Consider the following 24,942-nt stretch of genomic DNA (forward strand, 5'->3'; position numbering starts at 1 on the left):
TGTAATGCTTAATTGGGTCGTCCACTCACAGTTAACAGTCTTTGTATTGAGTTTGTGCTTGAAATGTACTGTAAATTCTACAAACTGTTAATAGATATTTCAATCAATCAATCAATCAGCTAAGAACGTAATATCTATATAATCAAACTATACATAAACACTATACATACTATGACAGTATGACTACATAAAATGCGATTCTAGTGCCGTCTACGTAACATGCTATGAGTCTGTATAAAATGATATCTAAGTCTACGTAACATGCTATGAGTCTGTATAAAATGATATCTAAGTCTACATAACATGCTATGAGTCTGTATAAAATGCTATCTAAGTCTACGTAACATGCTATGAGTCTGTATAAAATGCTATCTAAGTCTACGTAACATGCTATGAGTCTGTATAAAATGCTATCTAAGTCTACGTAACATGCTATGAGTCTGTATAAAATGATATCTAAGTCTACATAACATGCTATGAGTCTGTATAAAATGCTATCTAAGTCTACGTAAAGTGCTATCTAAGAAAAGACAACCCAGTGATCGCAGTTTGACTAGGAAAAACATTCTAGCTTTGGCTACCAAAATGGATCCTATTATTGATTGATTAAATAGTAGCCGGGGAGCCAGTCACCCAAACTTTGAGAGGACCTGTGATGTTTTATCTGTGTTTTTTTTCCGATTAATTTGGTCATTAAGGTCCACAGAATGAGAGGTCTGCTCTGGTCATTAAGGTCCACAGAATGAGAGGTCTGCTCTGGTCATTAAGGTCCACAGAATGAGAGGTCTGCTCTGGTCATTAAGGTCCACAGAATGAGAGGTCTGCTCTGGTCATTAAGGTCCACAGAATGAGAGGTCTGCTCTGGTCATTAAGGTCCACAGAATGAGAGGTCTGCTCTGGTCATTAAGGTCCACAGAATGAGGTCTGCTCTGGTCATTAAGGTCCACAGAATGAGAGGTCTGCTCTGGTCATTAAGGTCCACAGAATGAGAGGTCTGCTCTGGTCATTAAGGTCCACAGAATGAGAGGTCTGCTCTGGTCATTAAGGTCCACAGAATGAAAAAGAAATTTTGCATACCACACAATAGACAACGTATAAGGAAACATTTTCCACATTTCATCATCATACTTTAATTTAAGTAGCATGTGACGTGTCAAACTAGGGGGTTTTCATGATTCTGAATCCATTCCAAGCATTAGTTTTGCACGACAAACAATCCTAGCCGTCATCACAAATGTGATGAGGTCAGCACATTGGCCGAATTTAGGCCAAGGAGTGTTTTGCAGTCTGACATAACGGTGCGCACTCGCGATCAGGTCATAGCACAAAACATGTGGCCGACTCAGGAGGAATGTTGGACATTGCAGGGCAAGGCCCGTTAATAGAATGTTGGGACATTGCAGGGCAAGGCCCGTTAATAGAACTTATGTCATTGTCCAGGTTGATGATGGTAAACATCTCACTAGTTGGCGGCAGCAGGATGTTCCTGAAATAGACGGAGCAGTCTCTGCATTTAGACCTTCAGGAGAGGGATGGAATGGAGCCAGAAACTGGGCTATGGGTTATGAGTGGTATTCTAGGTCTCTGTCCAAACGCTGGGAGTCAGCTGTGTGCAGGAGAGAGAGAGAGAGGGGGAGAGAGAGAGAGAGAGAGAGAGAGGGGAACATCACTCACCTGGTGCCAGCCAGCATTACAACCTTGGCCAGCTTGATTCCTTTGGGGATGAGGTCTTGGATGACTTCATGGATGATGAGAGATCCCATGAAGGTGTATTCAACTAAGATGTGGAGGAAAAAAAACAATAACACAGACATCAACTAAACAAAGGAAAGATGCTATATACACATTATTGAAATATGTGTTTATTTTTTGCTTAAGGACTCCATGATGTCTCAATGCGCATCAACACAGGCATCTTACTTGATCCACTAGCATCTCTCTGTTTCTCCTTGTCTCTTCCTTGGCGCTGTCGTGGAGGGGTGGGAGAAGGACCTGTGCCGCTCCACACGTCACTAGAGCAGTATGGAATGAATCTGAAGAACACACGGAGGGAGGCATTTGCTTGACTGTCAGCACGGTTCATCGATATATGTCCAACCTCACTGTCCTTACTGTACGGACAAATGACTTGATTGTCAGCACGGTTCATCAATATTATGTCCAACCTCACTGTCCTTACTGTACGGACAAATGACTTGACTGTCAGCACGGTTCATCAATATTATGTCCAACCTCACTGTCCTTACTGTACGGACAAATGACTTGACTGTCAGCACGGTTCATCAATATTATGTCCAACCTCTCTGTCCTTACACGGACAAATGACTTGACTGTCAGCACGGTTCATCAATATTATGTCCAACCTCTCTGTCCTTACTGTACGGACAAATGACTTGACTGTCAGCACGGTTCATCAATATTATGTCCAACCTCTCTGTCCTTACACGGACAAATGACTTGACTGTCAGCACGGCAGTGTTGTTTTCGTCGACTAAAACTAAGACGAAAAATGTTCGTCGACTACCTTTTTTCACGGACAAAAACTAAATAGAAACTAAATGAAAACTAAGCTATGGTGACTAAAACTAAGACTAAATATACTGACAATTTCGTCAATAAATAAAAACTAGACTAAAATGGACTAGTAGACAAGAGATCCAGTATAAGTGAATTTAAACTTGGTTGCAATGCTGAAAAAAACTAGACTAACACTAAGACATTGCAGGTGACTAAAATGTGACTAAAACTAAATGTAAACTATTCAAAAGACTATGACTAAAACTAAAATAGAAATGTGCTGCCAAAAACAACACTGAGCACGGTGCATCAATATTATGTGATGTCCAACCGTACACGGACAAAATGTGTCCGGGGCAAAGAGCGGGTCTTGTCCGTGGGAAACCTTTATCGCAAAGGCAGATGAAGGTTGGCTACACGAGGCTAGCGATGAGTCCTGCTAGTCAGTCCATCGACAGCTACTTTCAGCACAACACAAAGTGGAGCCTGCAGGTTTTGACTATGAAGCATGCAGACATGCATGGAGTTTAATGTATATTATACTGTACTTACACTATGTTTGTGTTGTGCCAGTGGGGGTTTTCCTCAGCCTGGGATGACAAGATTCCACTTCCTGTGAATCATATAATAATCGAGAGGTTGAAACTTTCATAAGTGACTTTAATTAAAAGGGCTGTATTTTGCGTGTCTTATAAGTACCAGATCTTATTACTTAACTAAAGACCTGGAGGCGTGATCTTTCCATTTGGCTATTCTGAGTGGCCAAAGAGCATTGATCACGCCTCCAGGTCTTTAGTTTACTAAAGTTAGGGAATAAGACCTGGTACTTAAGACACGCAAAATACAGCCCTCAGAATAGCCAAATGGCATTGATCAACGCCTCCAGGTCTTAAGTTAAGTAATAAGACCTGGTACTTCAAGACACGCAAAATACAGCCCAATTTGTGTTATTGGTCATTTCATTAGGCACAAACTATTCTAAATGACATGATGTAATCTACAGTATATTATGAGCACTTCTTGGGGAAACGACGGCACATTCTGAAGAGGCTGGCCGAGCCCTACCTGTTCTGGTTTGGGGCCACGGCGATGAGCTCATGAGTCGAGGTATGTTTTGGTACCTGGAGTCACAGGTCTCTCTGTTGTAACAGCACCAACCACCTACAGAAACAAACACAACACTTAATATTAACCCTGGAGTCACAGGTCTCTCTGTTGTAACAGCACCAACCACCTACAGAACACACACAACACAAATAATTAACCCTGGAGTCACAGGTCTCTCTGTTGTAACAGCACCAACCACCTACAGAAACAAACACAACACTTAATATTAACCCATTCTGACCTGAGATCAGATTTATACGAGGTTTCCACTGGACACACACACTGGTCTGATTAACCCATTCTGACCTGAGATCAGATTCTAAAAAATGTCAGTCGTTCTTCGATTTTTCTAAAAATAGCAGACCTACAAGCTCGTAGCGCGCCACTCGACATGACATCACTGAGGTGACCACCGAACTAAAACATGACATCACTGAGGTGACCACCGAACTACAACATGACGTCACTGAGGTGACCACCGAACTACAACATGACGTCACTGAGGTGACCACCGAACTACAACATGACGTCACTGAGGTGACCGCCGAACTACAACATGACGTCACTGAGGTGACCGCAGAACTACAACATGACGTCACTGAGGTGACCACCGAACTACAACATGACGTCACTGAGGTGACCACCGAACTACAACATGACGTCACTGAGGTGACCGCCGAACTACAACATGACGTCACTGAGGTGACCACCGAACTACAACATGACGTCACTGAGGTGACCACCGAACTACAACATGACGTCACTGAGCCGCGGTGAAGAGCAAACCACCGCCACCGCTCCAGCCCTTCTCTCTGTTTTTACTCACCACCGCTCAGCGTTATTTCAGCTCCGGTGGTCAGCTCACCACCGGAGCGGTGGTCACCTCACCACCGAAAATCCAGACTATGAATAGGCCTTTACTATGAAGTAATACGAAACAGAAGTCTCCGCTCAGAAAGGGAGGCGACGGGCCAGGAAGGTGTTTTGCAGAGATGCTGTGATGTCTCCTCACACAGAATCCTAATGCATCGTGTTCATTAGAGCACACAAACCACGTCCATCAAAGTGACAGGCAAAAAACTATTAAAAAGTTTAAAAAAAAAAACAAGCTGACCACCGGTCAAAATGCCAGAGAGGGGGGGGGGGGGGGCATATATCACGTCAAAAACAAGCTGACCACAAAGGACCCAATAGAGGCTGATGGTTTTTTAAATAAATACACACCCTCCAGAAATATGATCCATCGGCGGCTTCCTCTGAACTCCTTTAGGTAGAACCTGCAGAAACACAAACAGGAATGTATGGTAAATATACTGTAGAGAAAAGGCCTCAGGTAAATATACTGTATATCACAGAGAAAACACCTCAGCTGGTTGTAAATATACTGTATACCACAGAGAAAACACCTCAGCTGGTTGTAAATATACTGTATACCACAGAGAAAACGCCTCAGCTGGTTGTAAATATACTGTATATCACAGAGAAAACGCCTCAGCTGGTTCATTCTGATACTGTAATAAATACATACTGATACTGTATATCACAGAGAAAACACCTCAGCTGGTTGTAAATATACTGTATATCACAGAGAAAACGCCTCAGCTGGTTGTAAATATACTGTATACCACAGAGAAAACACCTCAGCTGGTTGTAAATATACTGTATATCACAGAGAAAACGCCTCAGCTGGTTCATTCTGATACTGTAATAAATACATACTGATACTGTATATCACAGAGAAAACACCTCAGCTGGTTGTAAATATACTGTATATCACAGAGAAAACGCCTCAGCTGGTTGTAAATATACTGTATATCACAGAGAAAACACCTCAGCTGGTTGTAAATATACTGTATATCACAGAGAAAACGCCTCAGCTGGTTGTAAATATACTGTATATCACAGAGAAAACGCCTCAGCTGGTTGTAAATATACTGTATATCACAGAGAAAACGCCTCAGCTGGTTGTAAATATACTGTATATCACAGAGAAAACGCCTCAGCTGGTTGTAAATATACTGTATATCACAGAGAAAACACCTCAGCTGGTTGTAAATATACTGTATATCACAGAGAAAACACCTCAGCTGGTTGTAAATATACTGTATATCACAGAGAAAACACCTCAGATGGTTGTAAATATACTGTATATCACAGAGAAAACACCTCAGCTGGTTGTAAATATACTGTATATCACAGAGAAAACACCTCAGCTGGTTGTAAATATACTGTATATCACAGAGAAAACGCCTCAGCTGGTTGTAAATATACTGTATATCACAGAGAAAACGCCTCAGCTGGTTCATTCTGATACTGTAATAAATACATACTGATACTGTATATCACAGAGAAAACACCTCAGCTGGTTGTAAATATACTGTAGAGAAAACACCTCAGCTGGTTGTAAATATACTGTATACCACAGAGAAAACACCTCAGCTGGTTGTAAATATACTGTATATCACAGAGAAAACGCCTCAGCTGGTTGTAAATATACTGTATATCACAGAGAAAACGCCTCAGCTGGTTCATTCTGAAAGTTTACAAAGGGAGTAAATAGATCGGAGGTGGATTCTAAAAACGCCTTCTATAAACCTAACCTACTGTATTATTATTATTCAAAAAATATATACAAAAAATAAAAATCATTTGAAGTGATACATGACATTGCGAGGGGCATGCTGAAAAGGGACAACTTTAGTTTTTTTCAACCAAGGTTCATGTTTTAGGTTGTTATTAGAGAAAGTAAAAGATGAGTGTTAATTATTTTTAATTTGCTGCTTCCTTTCGTATTAGGGATTTTAGCTTTTTTTTTTACAGGGGGGCGGGGGCATTCGAGCATGGGGCTAAATATGTATTTTTTTACAAAATGTTATAGCTATTTTCTTTTTTTATTATTTACTATAGTCCTACTAGACCCCAGGAAATGACATCTGGCCACAAAAGATCACAGGATCTACTGAACGTGTCAAACTGACATATTGAGCCGATGACACACAGTGTGGCTTCCCCCCAGTAGGCTACCTTCACATTCAGTAGATCCTATGACACACAGTGTGGCTTCCTCCCAGTAGGCTACCTTCATATCCAGTAGATCCTATGACACACAGTGTGGCTTCCCCCCAGTAGGCTACCTTCATATCCAGTAGAGCCTATGACACACAGTGTGGCTTCCCCCAGTAGGCTACCTTCATATCCAGTAGATCCTATGACACACAGTGTGGCTTCCTCCCAGTAGGCTACCTTCATATCCAGTAGATCCTATGACACACAGTGTGGCTTCCCCCCAGTAGGCTACCTTCACATTCAGTAGATCCTATGACACACAGTGTGGCTTCCCCCCAGTAGGCTACCTTCACATTCAGTAGATCCTATGACACACAGTGTGGCTTCCCCCCCAGTAGGCTACCTTCACATCCAGTAGATCCTATGACACACAGTGTGGCTTCCCCCCAGTAGGCTACCTTCACATCCAGTAGATCCTATGACACACAGTGTGGCTTCCCCCCAGTAGGCTACCTTCACATCCAGTAGATCCTGTGATCTTCTGTGGCCAGATGTAATTTCCCGAGGTCTATTAGGACTATAGTAAATAATAAAAAAAGAAATCGCCATAATATTTTGTAAAAAAAAGCCATATTTAGCCCCATTCTCGAATGCTCCCTCCCTGTCAAAAACAGCTAAAATCTTTTACTTTCTCTAATAACAACCTAAAACATGAACCTGGGTGAAATCGCCATAATATTTTGTAAAAAAAAGCCATATTTAGCCCCATTCTCGAATGCTCCCTCCCTGTCAAAAACAGCTAAAATCTTTTACTTTCTCTAATAACAACCTAAAACATGAACCTGGGTTGAAAAAAACTAAAGTTGTCCTTTAAGACAAAGTCCATAGACTTACTAGGACCCCTCAAGAAAATAATTATATTGCTACAGTACATGTACATGTACAGTATATATACAGTATAGCAAGGACTAGCATATAGGCTGCAACAGGTCTAAATAGGGTCCATTACACCAGTGGCTTCCCACACATTTTCATGTCAAGGACCCCCAAATTGACACTCGCGGACCCCCATTTGAAAGGATATGCCCGCAGGGACCGCCATAAGAGAAGATGTTTACTGGGGGTCCCCGGACCCCACTCTGGGAACCACTGCATTACACAAAGAAGATCTCTACAGACGTACAGTATGTGTAATATGGTGTCTGGACGTAAGACAGTAAAGATCTCTACAGACGTACAGTATGTGTAATATGACGTAAGACAGTAAAGATCTCTACAGACGTACAGTATGTGTAATATGACGTAAGACAGTAAAGATACAGTATGTGTAATATGACGTAAGACAGTAAAGATCTCTACAGACGTACAGTATGTGTAATATAAGACAGTAAAGATCTCTACAGACGTACAGTATGTGTAATATAAGACAGTAAAGATCTCTACAGACGTACAGTATGTGTAATATAAGACAGTAAAGATCTCTACAGACGTACAGTATGTGTAATATGACGTAAGACAGTAAAGATATCTACAGACGTACAGTATGTGTAATATGACGTAAGACAGTAAAGATATCTACAGACGTACAGTATGTGTAATATAAGACAGTAAAGATCTCTACAGAGTATGTGTAAGTACAGTAAAGACAGTAAAGATATGCTTACCCGGCGGCCGTTCCGTCGTTGCAGGTGACCTGCGTGTTCTTGAGGAAGTGCAGTCTCATGTCCTGATTGGAGGACTGCTGCTGCTGTGCGGCGGGCCGAGCCGCCGCGACGGGGTTCTGGTTCTGGCCCTGGTCCCTTCCTCCTGCTCCGACGGGGTTCTGGTTCTGGCCCTGGTCCCTTCCTCCTGCTCCGACGGGGTTCTGGTTCTGGCCCTGGTCCCTTCCTCCTGGGTTCTGGTTCTGGCCCTGGTCCCTTCCTCCTGGGTTCTGGTTCTGGCCCTGGTCCCTTCCTCCTGGGTTCTGGTTCTGGCCCTGGTCCCTTCCTCCTGGGTTCTGGTTCTGGCCCTGGTCCCTTCCTCCTGCTCCTCCTGCTCCTTGGGCTCCGGCGGGGACAGGAGGGCTGCCTTCCCTTCCTGAAGACAGAACAGAAGATGTGCCTTCCCGGTCCCTTCCTGCGTCCACGCCTCGAGGCCTCGACGTGTCAGCGGACCGGGCCGCTGGGACAGAGCTTCCCGAGGGAAGGACAGAACCGCCTGCTGCCGCCGCTTCGGGTCGAGGCCTCCCTGCTTCAGGCGTTCCTTCGGGTCGAGGCCTCCCTGCTTCAGGCGTTCCTTCGGCTCGAGAGTTGTCCTCTGAGGCTGAAGGCCTCTGAAGCACTGAAGCGTCCACTCCCTGGCTGACCACCCTCCTAGAGGGCCTGTCCTCTGAGGCTGAAGGCTGAAGCACTGCAGTGTCCACTCCCTGGCTGACCACCCTCCTAGAGGGCCTGTCCTCTGAGGCTGAAGGCTGAACCACTGCAGTGTCCGCTCCCTGGCTGACCACCCTCCTAGAGGGCCTGTCCTCTGAGGATGAAGGCTGAACCACTGCAGTGTCTGCTCCCTGGCTGACCACCCTCCTAGAGGGCCTGTCCTCTGAGGATGAAGGCTGAACCACTGCAGTGTCCGCTGGCTGGCTGACCACCCTCCTAGAGGGCCTGTCCTCTGAGGCTGAAGGCTGAACCACTGCAGTGTCCGCTGGCTGGCTGACCACCCTCCTAGAGGGCTTATTGCTGCTGGACTTGGCATTGCGGCTGACGTTGTTCTGGCAACAGACGGCCCCCAACAGCAAAAGCAGGAAGAAAGCTACCTGGCCCAAAATCTTCATGTTTGCCTGCCTGCAGGGGAGGATAAGGAGACACCATATATTTCAGCAATCACGTTCTCAAAATGACACGGAATGAACCAGGTTGTAAAGAAAAAAAGGTCCATGCATGAATGATTGAATTGAATTGAATGTGAGATTGGACACAATTACGAGACACAACAACACATGTGTGAGAAAACATGCATTATAGTGACACAACACACTAAAGTGTTGTCATAACCCCCGGATCTATTCCGTTCAATAAGCGTTATAGATCATTGAATCACAGACCACCACCCTACCTCGTTTAGAAGTCAGCTCCAACAAGAAAAGGGCTTTTCCTCTGGATGGTCGACGGCCGGGTCAAGGTGAGAAGCAGCGGCCGCTGAGGTGGAGCGTGTTGCGGGGAAACGTCCCGCGAGGCCAGCGAGCAGACGAGAGGAGGAGGAGGAGGAGGCCAGGCTCAGGTTGATGAAGTCTTGTGAATCGGCGGCGAGCTTTATAGTGCCACCGTATGGATGGTATTTCCCTCCCTCTGTCCGTCTGGTCTGGTCTCCGCTGCCAGGCCGATACGTTGTTGTCTCGTCTTGACGAGTGGCGGTGGAAGGAAGAGGAGGAGAAAGGATAACACACGCTTCTGCTCAACATATTTCAAGTCTTCACACACACACACACACACACACACACACACACACGTGCGCACGCATGCACACACACACACAAACACACCCGCACACACACCGCCAGGCACCTACCCAGCCTGGGCCTAACAACAAAACTCTCCCTCCCCCCAGCCAGCCCAGCCCAGCCTCCTCTCCTCTCCCCTCCCATCCTACTCCTTCTCCTGATTGCCAGTGTTTTGATTTAACCCATTCTGACCTGAGATCAGATTCATACGAGGTTTCCACTGGACAACACACTGGTCTGATTAACCCATTCTGACCTGAGATCAGATTCTAAAAAAAATGTCAGTCGTTCATCGATTTTTCAAAAATAGCAGACCTACAAGCTCTTAGCTTGTAGATCTGCTATTTTTCAATAAGCTAAAGCATGACATAATGCTTAACCCCAAAAGGGGTGCCCGCCCGAAATGATTTAAACACCTACATGGCTGGCATACCCCACCTTAGCCCCCTTCGTGTGGTATGTGACCCCTCGGGGGTCACTGGAGCACGCACCTCAAAGGCTCTCCCGACATGCAGGGGAATGAATAGTCCTCCTAAAGTTCCCCCACTGGTCAACAATTTAGCAGACACCCTCAAGGTAAGGTGGTGGACGGGACTGGACTCTCTAGTTTGGACTATAGAGGCACAGAGCATTTTATTTATAAGACCCCCTAAAATGATAAGAGAGCAAAGCAAATGTCCTACTTCTCATGAGCAGATAAAAATAAAAATAAACGATAGGCTACAGATGAGAAAATAAAATTACGTTATACGTAAGTTATACTGTCCAAACTTGTTAAGAACAATATTAAAGTATGTGTATTTATTCTACAGTATATGTATACGCACATATGGGTGCATGCACTGTACTGTATGTATGCACTGTACTGTATGTATATGATAATCATAACGCAAAGACAAGCGAACGCCATTAGGCAAGTCTTTAGACTCGTTTAGTCTTTACCAAACATTAAGAGAATTGATTCGGTTACTGTATAACCTTTATCTCACGCGTTACATTACAGGTGCATATACGTATAGGTTAGATTAACGTTAGAATAAGCCAGATTTGTGTGTATACAGAAGCAGAATAAAAAAAGATGAGCGTGTATTAATGCGTAAAAGCTGTACCTGCTTTTGGTTTCTACATGGATCAGCTTGGCTTCTCCAGACTCCAGGTTTAGGGTTAGCGTTTGCCTCTCTGGTGAAGAGGAGAGAGGGTCTTTAAAACAGACCTCTCTCTCCCTCTCTCTCTCTCCCCCTTTGGGATACCTCTGGGGTGACGTGACCACCGATCGCTGAGAGATCACGAGCCCCGTCAGGCCTCTGAACGCCTCATCAATGAAATGCACACCATCCTGACATGTCAATCAAAAGCCACCATCCTGACATGTCAATCAAAGCCAATAAGCTCGTAGCGCGCCACCGAGTGGCGCGCTACGAGCTTGTAGGTCTGCTATTTTTGAAAAAATCGAAGAACGACTGACATTTTTTAGAATCTGATCTCAGGTCAGAATGGGTTAATCAGGCCAGTGTGTGTCCAGTGGAAACCTCGTATGAATCTGATCTCAGGTCAGAATGGGATAATGATCTGCAGGGGCCCGGGGGGGGGGGGGGCACACACACACACGGTACATGGCTGCAGAGCAGGGGTTCCAAATGGGGACCCCCCCCAGGGGTCCTTGAGGGAGTTCCGGGGGGGGGGGGGGGGGGTCCTGCAGCTAAATGATAGTTTGTAACCAAATGGAGCCATATGGGTCTGTAACTCTGAGAGTGTACAAATGGAACCGAATGGACCGGTTCCATTTGTACACTCTCAGAGTTAAATTAACATTGATATAAATTGGGGGTCTCAGAGATATGAATGCCATTAAATGGGGGGGGGGGGGGGGGTCCGTAGACTAATGCATGTCAGACTGGGGGTCCCTTGAAATTAAACGTATTGAGAATCACTGCTAGAGCTGTAAAAAACCTTCTCTTACGGGGGTCCCTGGATAAATACATCTTCTCTTATGGGGGTCCCTGGATAGATACATCTTCTCTTATGGGGTCCCTGGATAAATACATCTTCTCTTATGGGGGTCCCTGGATAAATACATCTTCTCTTATGGGGGTCCCTGGATAAATACATCTTCTCTTATGGGGGTCCCTGGATAAATACATCTTCTCTCATGGGGGTCCCTGGATAAATACATCTTCTCTTATGGGGGTCCCTGGATAAATACATCTTCTCTTATGGGGGGGGGGTCCCTGGATAAATACATCTTCTCTTATGGGGGGGGGGTCCCTGGATAAATACATCTTCTCTTATGGGGGGGGGGGTCCCTGGATAAATATATCTTCTCTTATGAGGGTCCCTGGGTAAATACTAATAGCATTTGATACAGACTTATAGCATGATATGTAGACAGCACTATAATTGCATTGTATGTAGTCATAGCACATCATAGTACATATGTATAGCATAGTAGTATAGATGTATAGTTTATATGTATAGTTTCATTATATAGATATTCCACTGTTACTTTCTTAGCTTACGCATGTTTCATGATAAATGTTTTTATGTGATGTATTCCCATGCTTTTTGTTCTTGCTTAATGTAAGTCGCTCTGGATTAAGAGCGTCTGCTAAATGCCTACATTGTAAATTGTAAATTGTAGTCACATTCTTTCTGAATTTCAAGATAAGATCTCGATGCGATGCGCTGTGACATGTGAGTGGCTATTTCCAATCCATTTGGGTCATTTTAGGCTCTCGAGAGTTCAATTATTGTTAAACACCTTCGTTACGCTATACTACATCTACAAGAAGTCTACACGATTGGAGCATGTGAAATATTTGACCAACGTGTGCCTGTCATCTCTCCTATAGTGGTATCAACATCAATGCAGCGCGGAATTATGACGAAGATCTAACCCAACGATAAGACAATATTGAGTCCGAGAGGGTAAATGAATGCTGGTCTGTGACTCAACACTTGTTGACATGAGTTAGAATCAAATATACAGTATGCTGTTTATCCCATTCTGAACGGGAACCCATTTTGGTAAAATCGAAGAACGACTGACATTTTTAGAATCTGATCTCAGGTCAGAATGGGTTAATCAGACCAGTGTGTGTCCAGTGGAAACCTCGTATGAATCTGATCTCAGGTCAGAATGGGTTATACAGCGACAGGACTTCAGCTAAACGCTAAACACTTTGTACAGTTGAACAGGAGCACACTACACCAAAAGGCTTTACCTCAGGCCAGGGCTGGGCAACTGGCGGCCCGGGGGCCACATGCGGCCCCCCACCTTCACTTAATGTGGCCCTCAGGTTAATGTCAGAACACTGATAATATTGGTTTCAGCTGTCACTATTCCACAACATGCAAACATGACCCGCTTTTATTACTTCAGTCTAAATTAGTAGCTCAATGCTCAACACACGTATAATTAAAGGCATTTGAAATTACATAAAGATGTACATTTTCAGGATTCCAATTCAAAAATAGCAAAAATTCAAGATTTCAATTCGAATATAGCAAAAATAGCCGTATACAGCTATTTTTGCTACGACAGTAGCTATGGCCTATGGCCCTATAAGTGTGGAAGTATAATGGCCCTCTCCATCGTCAACGTTGCCCACCCCTGCCTTAGGCCATTCCACTAATCTGAGGAAGAGCCTTTGATTGTGATTGAAAAGTCAAAGCAGAAAGTAAAATCACACTCGTGTCAATTAAGTGACGGGCGCCTGACTCACTTCTGTTAACAAACATTGCTTAAAGTGCTCGCCTCGAAACAAAAAAATAAAAGTACATAGACTTGGCTGCCGCATGAAAGCCAGACGTTGGAGGGGAGAGTGCCCCTAAAAGGAATCATTTCATTGGTATAGCTACAGTATTTCATGTTCTGTTGAGCTCGATGAGGAGAATGCATTCATCCATTGTCATCCATATTGAGAAGGGAGATTTATCAAGAATCGTCTCAAAAGTGTATTTTAGTCTCATCGTCAAACATCGGAGGCTATTTTAGGTTATACTTTCAGAAGTCCAGAAGAAGAAGAGCAAAGCTGACGTGTGGGAGAGAGAGAACGTATGCGTAATAAAGAAATAAATAAAATAAATCTAATGACATCGACTATACCGAATTTGATCTACCGAGCTGAACAATTCCTCATTCCTGCAGTCGTCTTGAAGCATGCACACCACCATCTGTGTTCCCAGAAATCAATGCAGCAAAATCTGTTTAGCAGATACCTCGAATAGCTGTTGCTGTAAATCTATCACCTTTTTGCCAGAACGTCCCGTACAGAGAAATGCCATTTCTGCTATTTGGTTTTTTTTGTCTTTGATACTCGGATTCGACTCGAATGATACGTATTATTTTTCAGCAGTAACAAACAGGCCTCGACGGACCGATGGATTGAAGTGCATTTTGTGTTCTCCACTGTTATCCGCACACACACACACACACACACACACACGCACGCACGCACACACACACACGCACGCACGCACGCACGCACGCACGCACGCACGCACGCACGCACGCACGCACGCACGCACGCACGCACGCACGCACGCACGCACGCACGCACGCACGCACGCACGCACGCACGCACGCACGCACGCACGCACGCACGCACGCACGCACGCACGCACGCACGCACGCACGCACGCACGCACGCACGCACGCACGCACGCACGCACGCACGCACGCACGCACACACACACACACACACACACACACACACACACACACACACACACACACACACACGCACACACACACACGCACGCACGCACGCACACACACGCACGCACGCACACGCACACGCACACACGCGACGCGCTCCTGGTCATTGTGCATGTCTATTTCGTCGGTTACGTAGACAGCACTATAATTGCATTTTATGTATAGTCATAGCACTTTATAGTACACATGTATATTGTATAATATATAGTATAGTATGTATAGTTGACATAGATACTCCACTGTTACGTTCTTAGTTTATACCTGATTCACGATAACTTTTTATATATGTGATGTATGCCATGCTTTTAGTTTTTGCTTATCTGGATCAAGAGCGTCTGATGAATGCCTACATTGTAAATTGTAAATTGTCGGGCTCTTTCACTTTGCAAAAAAACAAACCTTTTGCATAACCTGACGGAGCGAGAATTCACTTCCAAGGGGGGGGGGGGGGGGGGGGGGGGCACCGCACACCACCGAGACCTGTTGAACTTGACCCCGACAGGGAGGGGGGAGAAAACAGCTTTGACCCTTTTGGGAGGCATGCTTATTCCCCCGGACCGGTGGGTGTTGTTGTGTTCCTCTCACAGTTCAAGGTCAGCCCACAGACACCCTAAAGCCCGGGTGGTCCATCAGACAGCATGTGTGTCACCACCCAAGACCCCCGAGGGGGGCTACAGCTCTAGCAGCCGGGCCGTGAGAGAGAGAATGTCTGATGGCGACATGTCTTCAAAGAACAAACGCGCCAGAGAGAACAACCATACGCCGGATTCTTCCGCACGCGCCGCCGCAACACACAAAGGTCGCGACCCCGTTGGATTATACGACCTCACGACGTCCCGAGCGCCCGAACGAAACACGAGCGTCGAGAAAATGACAATGATATTATTTTGACTGAACAATTATTCGTCCATCTTTGTTTTTTTTGGCGCTTGCCTGGGGTTTAATTAATTAATACCCTGATTTTTTTTACGTGTCGTTTTTCCAGTTTAGTTAATTTTGTTTGTTTGTCTTTCTTCTCTGTCAATTGTTTTGTATTGTATGTTTAGAGTATGTACTGTACTGTATGTTTAGAGTATGTACTGTACTGTATGTTTAGAGTATGTACTGTACTGTATGTTTAGAGTATGTACTGTACTGTATGTTTAGAGTATGTACTGTACTGTATGTTTAGAGTATGTACTGTACTGTATGTTTAGAGTATGTACTGTACTGTATGTTTAGAGTATGTACTGTACTGTATGTTTAGAGTATGTACTGTACTGTATGTTTAGAGTATGTACTGTACTGTATGTTTAGAGTATGTACTGCTGTCTTTAGGCCCCTCCTGGAAACAAGATACTGTATCTCAAGGGGTTATTTCTAATAAGATCATTTTGACACACAACACACTAAATGTGCACTTTACGAGAGTCGATTTTGACATCAGATTTAGATTTTAGTTAGTGGGTCTCTTGAATAGCTTTCATTTAGTTTTAGTCATCTGGAATGTCTTATAGTGTTAGTCTAGTTTTAGTCGACTGAATCTACACGTTGATTTAGTCGACGAAAATGTACTTTGATGCGTCGCAGTGTGACGCGTTGTGAGCTTGTGGAGCGGCTATTTTCTAGCATGCAACCAAGAGTAAAATAACTTCCTAACATTTTATCAATTGTCAATATATTTAGTTTTAGTCGTCATAGCTTAGTTTTCATTTAGTGAAAAAAGGTAGTTGACGAAGATATTTTGTCATAGGGTTTTTAGTCGACGAAATGAACACTATACTGTATGCTATGGGAAAGGAAAGGTACTATGTTTACCCAGGGTAACTGGACTAAGGAAAGGTACTATGTTTACCCAGGGTAACTGGACTAAGGAAAGGAAAGGTACTATGTTTACCCAGGGTAACTGGACTAAGGAAAGGAAAGGTACCATGTTTACCCAGGGTAACTGGACTAAGGAAAGGAAAGGTACCATGTTTACCCAGGGTAACTGGACTAAGGAAAGGAAAGGTACCATGTTTACCCAGGGTAACTGGACTAAGGAAAGGAAAGGTACTATGTTTACCCTGCAGGGTAACTGGACTAAGGAAAGGAAAGGTACTATGTTTACCCAGGGTAACTGGACTAAGCTCAAGAACTTGTTCACAGCCAGGCCCTGCTCATAGAACATTTCATGGTAGGGGTTCATTGCCTTGCTCAAGGGCACTTCAGCGGTGGTCATTTTAACGTGCCGGTCCGGGGGGGATTCGAACTGGCGACCTTACGATATCAAGACCGCTCCGCAAACCGTTTGGCCACCGCTGCCCGTGTCACTGTACAATGAAATGAACACTACACTGTACACTATCCATATGCGTGTCACTGTACAATTAATCAGACCAGTGTGTGTCCAGTGGAAACCTCGTATGAATCTCATCTCAGGTCAGAATGGGTTAAATGAACACTACACTGTACACCGTCCGTACGCGTGTCTCTGTACAATGCAGACCGTTCCAGGGGGATAAGTACCATGTAGTGACAAGAACGAAATGCAAAACCCATCTGTGAGACTCTGGGGGGGTAACACAAACCCACGCCCCGCTGAATGAACACCGTTTGCCGCGTCGCGTGTAATTCGACAATCTGCCACGGCGTCACCCCGAATCTGGGTTGTCACCGAGCAGGCTGTGAGTAATGGGCCGGAGAGTGGCATCTTTACGAGCTGTGTGAAAGCCAGGATCACTGGGAGAGAGATACGATGTTCAATCAGCCCAAGACGACAGCCCGGTCTTAGTGGGATTTGTGCAAAAAAAAAACGCTGGACGTGCCACTAAAGGGGACTCTGAGGTGGACACAGCTAGCCCTGATACAAGGTGTTGGGAGGCCTTAAGGGGTTAGTGGACACAGCTAGCCCTGAAGCAAAGGCGTTAACCGTTTCAGTTCGTAGGACGCATGAGGCCGTCAGAATTTTTCCAATTTTTTTTTTTGGCATTTCGCTTTTCGCTTTCCGTATGCTAACGCTCAGTGCAATAATTAGCTTGTCATTGACTCCCATGTTAGCGCGGCGGAAAGAATGACTCGTATCTCCTAATCCAGGGCGCTCTCCGTGGTGATGAATGGATCGATATGCTGGCGCTTCATTTCTGCTCCTCATCCGTCTCTCCCGCAAAATATGAACGTTTTTTGGAGCGTAAAAAAACAAATTAAGATGATCGGGGATGTGAGGTCACTTTGTAAAGTCAACTTTTTTAGGAAAGTGTTTCCGATTCATGGCTTTCAGAGTAAAAGCGGTCAGACAACTCTGGCACCCCGGAGCTTCTATTTTGATGCACTTCCGGCACTAAATGTGTTTTAAGGAGGCCTTAAGGGGTTAGTGGACACAGCTAGCCCTGAAGCAAGGCGTTAAGGAGGCCTTAAGGGGTTAGTGGACACAGATAGCCCTGAAGCAAGGTGTTAAGGAGGCCTTAAGGGGTTAGTGGACACAGCTAGCCCTGAAGCAAGGTGTTAAGGAGGCCTTAAGGGGTTAGTGGACACAGATAGCCCTGAAGCAAGGTGTTAAGGAGGCCTTAAGGGGTTAGTGGACACATATAGCCCTGAAGCAAGGTGTTAAGGAGGCCTTAAGGGGTTAGTGGACACAGATAGCCCTGAAGCAAGGTGTTAAGGAGGCCTTAAGGGGTTAGTGGACACATATAGCCCTGAAGCAAGGTGTTAAGGAGGCCTTAAGGGGTTAGTGGACACAGATAGCCCTGAAGCAAGGTGTTAGGAGGCCTTAAGGGGTTAGTGGACACAGCTAGCCCTGAAGCAAGGTGTTAAGGAGGCCTTAAGGGGTTAGTGGACACAGCTAGCCCTGAAGCAAGGTGTTAGGAGGCCTTAAGGGGTTAGTGGACACAGCTAGCCCTGAAGCAAGGTGTTAAGGAGGCCTTAAGGGGTTAGTGGACACAGATAGCCCTGAAGCAAGGTGTTAAGGAGGCCTTAAGGGGTTAGTGGACACAGATAGCCCTGAAGCAAGGTGTTGGGAGGCCGTACGACCGTAACCTTTCACACTGCAGTATACCAAGTCATCAGGGTGACAGATTGAGACGGCTGACGTCAGGAATACAGTACGCGGCATTTGGACGGGTGATGTAACCCGGGTAGCTGACATGACAAGTGAATAATTTTGTTCTGGGGGACGAGGGGGGTCGCATTCCGCTGCACGCTTCTCACAATCAACCATCCAGCGTGGCCTGACTCATTGACATGCCAGAGGAACAACCATCCAGCGTGGCCTGACTCATTGACATGCCAGAGGAACATTCACCACATTCACACACCACATTCACACACCGTGGACGGCACGGTGGAATCAGAAAAGGTGTTACGAAGAGCTTAGCGAATGTCATCGTGAAAACCTGGAAAGTACGACGGTTAGCTGTCGCATACTGCGCGAGATACAACGTACAGAGTGAAGGGCCCGGCCGCTGCTGCTCACCTGAGATCAGATTCTAAAAATGTCTGTTTGAAAATGACAATCTTCTGAAAAAGCTATGTTTCTATGTCAGTTGTTGTTCGATTTAAAAAAAATAGCAGACCTACAAGCTCGTAGCGCGCCACTCTGTGCCCATAGGATAGGAGCCTATCTCCTGTTTCTGTAGCCATGAGGCCCATAGGGCAGGAGCCTATCTCCTGTTTCTGTAGCCATGAGGCCCATAGGGCATGTTAACCAGGTCATTCCTGGGAGTTTTCCTTACAGGCATTCTCCCCGTCCTAACCTCCGTCACGGAGCGGCGATACACATACCTTTAGTGTATAGCTTGGAGTGTCTTTTAATCAGACCAGTGTGTGTCCAGTAGAAACCTCGTATTAATCTGATCTCAAGTCAGAATGGGTTAGGGCTCATGACACACTGCTGTCACTGCCGCGATGGATCATATCGGAGAGGGAAAGGGTCACCCCGGAGCTCAGCATGGCATCACCACAGCACAGCACTCACCTCACCATCTCTCTACATGTAGAGGTCTGATCCACAGCACAGCACTCACCTCACCATCTCTCTACATGTAGAGGTCTGGTCCACCACAGCACAGCACTCACCTCACCACCTCTCTACATGTAGAGGTCTGATCCACAGCACAGCACTCACCTCACCATCTCTCTACATGTAGAGGTCTGGTCCACCACAGCACAGCACTCACCTCCTCTCTACATGTAGAGGTCCACACCACCACAGCACAGCACTCACCTCACCATCTCTCTACATGTAGAGGTCTGATCCACAGCACAGCACTCACCTCACCATCTCTCTACATGTAGAGGTCTGGTCCACCACAGCACAGCACTCACCTCCTCTCTACATGTAGAGGTCCACACCACCACAGCACAGCACTCACCTCACCATCTCTCTACATGTAGAGGTCTGGTCCACCACAGCACAGCACTCACCTCACCACCTCTCTACATGTAGAGGTCCACACCACCACAGCACAGCACTCACCTCACCAGCTCTCTACATGTAGAGGTCTGATCCACATGCAGCGCTCTGTGTCCGGTTTTCGGTCCAGTCCGGGGTCCGGTACCATCATCACACCACTCCGCTGCAGTGGTGGGGAAAAAAACAGTACTCGCGTGTTTTACTTAACCCATTCTGACCTGAGATCAGATTCTAAAAATGTCTGTTTGAAAATGACAATCTTCTGAAAAAGCTATGTTTCTATGTCAGTTGTTCTTCGATTTTTCAAAAATAGCAGACCTACAAGCTCGTAGCGCGCCACTCGGTGGCGCGCTATGAAAAGCCAAAATTCCAAATTCCAAAATGTGCTCGAGTAAAACAGTACTGCACTTAAAGTACCAAAAGTAGAAAGTTCTCATTATGTAGAAAGTCCAGTTTGAAAAAGAAAAATCATCTTTTGAAAATAGCAGATCGTCGTCAGCAGCTTGTAGATCAGCTATTTTCAAAAGGCTGAATTGTATATAGGCCTACAGTAGGGGCTGAAGTGGGTGCATGTCTCGTAAAAGTAAAAAGTATTGAAAATTGGAAATACCTCAAAATTGTACAGTACTTGTGACAAATGTACTTAAAGCTTCTCCACCTGATCCAACTGCCGCTGCAGCGTCACAAGCTTTGGCGGAACGCGACACATACAGCCGTCACCGTAATAACGTATAGTTATCGGCCTGGGCCGTGGCTCAGCGGTCCAGGCACCTTGGCCTGTAGAGTCCAGTCTGGCAGTGTGGCCGCGGGTTCGACTCCCGTTCCCGACGGCCTTTACGGCATCTCTCTCCCCATTTCCTGTCAGCCTTACGGTCTGTCCCTCTATAAAAAAATATATAAAATAAATAAATAACAATAATGTAGTTATCCACTGAATGTCATCATCGCTAAATGACATACAGTGGAAAATAGAAAAGTATAAACTAATCTATTTGCATGTACGTACGGTATGGTATCGTTGGAAGTCACAATACAATCTACAATCTATAGGCATTTAGCAGACGCTCTTAATCCAGAGGCATTTACAGTAAGCAAGAACAACACATGGTGGTAATACATCAAATACATACTGTAGAAACACATGGTGGTAATACATCAAATACATAGAAACCGTCATCAAGGATCATAAGTAAGCCAAGTATACAGATCCATAATGACCTGTCATGCTATCTAAATTACATAAGTTGAGCCTTTGCATGACAAGCCTGCAAGGTCGTCAAGGCTAGGGCAAGTGCTACGGGGCTAAAGGTGAGTTTTCAGATTGGGACGATAGCATGCAAATTAATGTTCCTCAGATTGGGACGATAGCATGCAAATTAATGTTCCCCAGATTGGGACGATAGCATGCAAATGAATGTTCCTCAGATTGGGACGATAGCATGCAAATTAATGTTCCTCAGATTGGGACGATAGCATGCAAATGAATGTTCCTCAGATTGGGACGATAGCATGCAAATTAATGTTCCTCAGATTGGGACGATAGCATGCAAATTAATGTTCCTCAGATTGGGACGATAGCATGCAAATTAATGTTCCTCAGATTGGGACGATAGCATGCAAATTAATGTTCCTCAGATTGGGACGATAGCATGCAAATTAATGTTCCCCAGATTGGGACGATAGCATGCAAATGAATGTTCCTCAGATTGGGACGATAGCATGCAAATTAATGTTCCTCAGATTGGGACGATAGCATGCAAATTAATGTTCCTCAGATTGGGACGATAGCATGCAAATTAATGTTCCTCAGATTGGGACGATAGCATGCAAATTAATGTTCCTCAGATTGGGACGATAGCATGCAAATTAATGTTCCTCAGATTGGGACGATACCATGCAAATTAATGTTCCTCAGATTGGGACGATAGCATGCAAATTAATGTTCCTCAGATTGGGACGATAGCATGCAAATTAATGTTCCTCAGATTGGGACGATAGCATGCAAATTAATGTTCCTCAGATTGGGACGATAGCATGCAAATTAATGTTCCTCAGATTGGGACGATAGCATGCAAATTAATGTTCCTCAGATTGGGACGATAGCATGCAAATTAATGTTCCTCAAATACACTTTTTCTGTTCTTAAACTCACCCGGCACCAATTTGCGCCTTTTGACGCCTATTTCCATATGTTTCTCCACGCCTTTTAACGCATTTTAAAAATTTTATCCCACGATTTTGTAACCCAGTTTTCTTTTCACCCAGTGCCAATTATCTAATGTAATCCTGGGCGCTACAATTCCTCTGCCAACCTGGGGGGGGGGGGGGGGGGGGCAGCAGACTGACCTCATGCCTCCTTCTATGCATGAGGAGTCCAAGCTGCTTCTTTTCACCTGACAGAGGGGAGTTTCCCTGGTTGGACGTAGCGCGTGGAAGGGACACGTCATTCCGACCAGTTCCTTTCCCCTCCACCAGGCAGGCAGTTTTAACGCATTTTTAATATAAATTGATTACGGTTCACAACCGTGTCCTGTACGCACTCATAAGACTCCGGTGTGATGAATTTTGCAAAATAGAAAAAAAAAAAAGAAAAGGCAAATAAGTTTAGGGATAAGGGGTTTAGCGGTGACAACAACGGAGCCCTGGGTGTTTTACTGCACAAGCGACCATTTCATTTAAGTGATCAGAGTCAATATTTGCATGCAGAGATTAAGATTTAGGCCTGACAAACATCATAAATATTTTCATGATTAAAAAAATAAAAAAATAGCAGACCTACAAGCTCGTAGCGCGCCACTCGGTGGCGCGCTATGAGCTTGTAGATCTGTTATTTTTCAATAGCTAAATTATAACATAATGTTTAAAACTCCAATAGGGGTTCCCGCCCGCAAAATGGGTTAATGCAATATTCCTATAATAACCATGTAATGCTTTCGTCATGGTTATAACATCACATGTTGCTATCGACATTCATTATTGGCTATGGCTTATATTGTCATGGTTTCAGAGGCACAAATGTTTAGTGCAAAAGTGGTTGTCCCCTAAAAAAAGGGCGTGTGGTCGGTCATATATGCTGGACATAACTACAAGTACTATTATATAAATTATATAAGTGGGGGGGGGGAAACTGTGTTGTTTTCGTCGACTAAAACTAAGACTAAAAATGTTCGTCGACTACCTATTTTCACTGACAAAAACAAATGGAAACTAAATGAAAACTAAGCCACGATGACTAAAACTAAGACTAAATAGACAATAGACAATTTCGCCGACAAATAAAAACTAGACTAAAATGTTAGGAAGGGACTAGTCGACAAGAGATCCAGTGTAAGTCATTTTACACTTGGTTGCATGCTGAAAATAGCCGATCGGCTATTTTCAGCAAGTGCAAAAATACTCATTACGACGGCATCAAGACCTGCCAAAATAAAATTTAGTCGACTAAATCACCTGTAGATTTAGTCGACTAAAATCTTATAACATTTAGTCGACTAAAACTAGACTAACACTAAGACATTCCAGGTGACTAAAACTAAATGAAGTTTCAGTCCAAAGACTATGACTAAACTAAAATAGAAATTTGCTGCCAAAAACAACACTTTGCAAAGCAAAACATTGAGTCAACCTTTTTTTTTTTTTTTTACGTGAATATTCTACTTTCTTGAATTCAAAATGAGTGAAATTTCCTCAAAGAAGCTGACCTTGGGGGTGGGCCAGTGTTTTCTCCGGTAGGGCCCCCCCCCCCCCCACCCAGCTGGGGCATGGGAACATCAATCAAGGATTCCTGCGGAGGTGATGTCAGTGTTTTGACATCTCCACGGCGTGAGCGAGGACACGTGGTTACAGGGCTCTCCACTAGCAGAGATTTATTGGGGGAGAGACGAGGAGTCAGATGGTTTTGAACATACTGTATGACTACGCAGCACATAATATATCATATCTTTCGGAATAGCTCAAACGCTCTGCAAAGCATTCGATCGGTTCGGCTCGTCGTTGTGGATTTGAAAACGTGAAGTCCTTATTTAAGGAACCAAACTCTGCAGTATGTATTTTAAGCACATAAACAATGACATCACCACTGCTAGGGTATTTGTGTACCGTGTGTGTGTGTGTGTGTGTGTGTGTGTGTGTGTGTGTGTGTGTGTGTGTGTGTGTGTACACTGCGCACGGTTAAAAAATGTTTAGCGTTTTACTATTTATGGAGTTGCCTGTCTGGGTGTCAGCAGTGGTGGGAGAAAGGTACTCACATTCTTTACTGTACTTGAGTAAAAGTATTAATACCGCAACGCAGGAATACTCTGTTACAAGTAGAAGTCCGGTATTCAAAATGTACTTCAGTAAAAGTGCAAAAAGTATTGGTATGTACAACAGTAGAAAGTACTCAATTATGCAGAATGTATAAAAATGCCTTTAAATAGCCGTAGTACAAGCTCAGCTCACAGTGCATTGCACGCACTGTGAGCTTGTAGTTCGGCTATTTTCGAATGGCCGAAATCATGGAAATGCATAATTGATAAGGGCTGAAGTGTAAAATGTATGTTTAGTAATAATAAGCGAAATCTACAAAGTAAAGAATTAACTTTCTTCAAATAAATGTATAGTGGAACTAAAAATTACCGTTTGCTCAAATTGTAAAAGCTCAAGTATAAGCTATACAAACACCTCAATATTTTACTTAAGCACAATACTGGAGTAAAATGTACTTGTTACTTTACACCAGCTCTAGGATAGCTGTGTCCTGGATAACCAGGGATA

At 44.6% G+C, this 24,942-nt stretch overlaps 1 protein-coding gene across 2 annotated transcripts in view; it reads right to left on the reverse strand.

The window, feature by feature from the left end:
• LOC310859262 (carboxylesterase notum2-like) overlaps window positions 1–11,284 on the reverse strand; it is a 33,835-nt gene extending 22,551 nt beyond the window's left edge. For both annotated transcript variants that reach the window (XR_014569280.1, XM_083765676.1), the window contains exons 1-8: window positions 11,212–11,284; window positions 9,718–10,001; window positions 8,295–9,446; window positions 4,849–4,901; window positions 3,583–3,678; window positions 3,070–3,130; window positions 1,921–2,033; window positions 1,675–1,777 (exon numbers count right to left, since the gene is read on the reverse strand). Coding sequence is in view for 1 of the 2 variants with exons in the window: in XM_083765676.1 (XP_083621802.1) it covers window positions 1,675–1,777; window positions 1,921–2,033; window positions 3,070–3,130; window positions 3,583–3,678; window positions 4,849–4,901; window positions 8,295–9,436 (1,568 nt within the window). In the remaining variant the exon portion in view is untranslated. The remainder of the gene's footprint in view (window positions 1–1,674; window positions 1,778–1,920; window positions 2,034–3,069; window positions 3,131–3,582; window positions 3,679–4,848; window positions 4,902–8,294; window positions 9,447–9,717; window positions 10,002–11,211) is intronic.
• Between the last annotated feature and the right edge of the window lie 13,658 nt (window positions 11,285–24,942).

Source organism: Protomyctophum parallelum (genome assembly GCF_964188405.1).
Source record: "Protomyctophum parallelum genome assembly, chromosome: 5".
In the NCBI taxonomy this organism is placed as follows: Eukaryota; Metazoa; Chordata; class Actinopteri; order Myctophiformes; family Myctophidae; genus Protomyctophum; species Protomyctophum parallelum.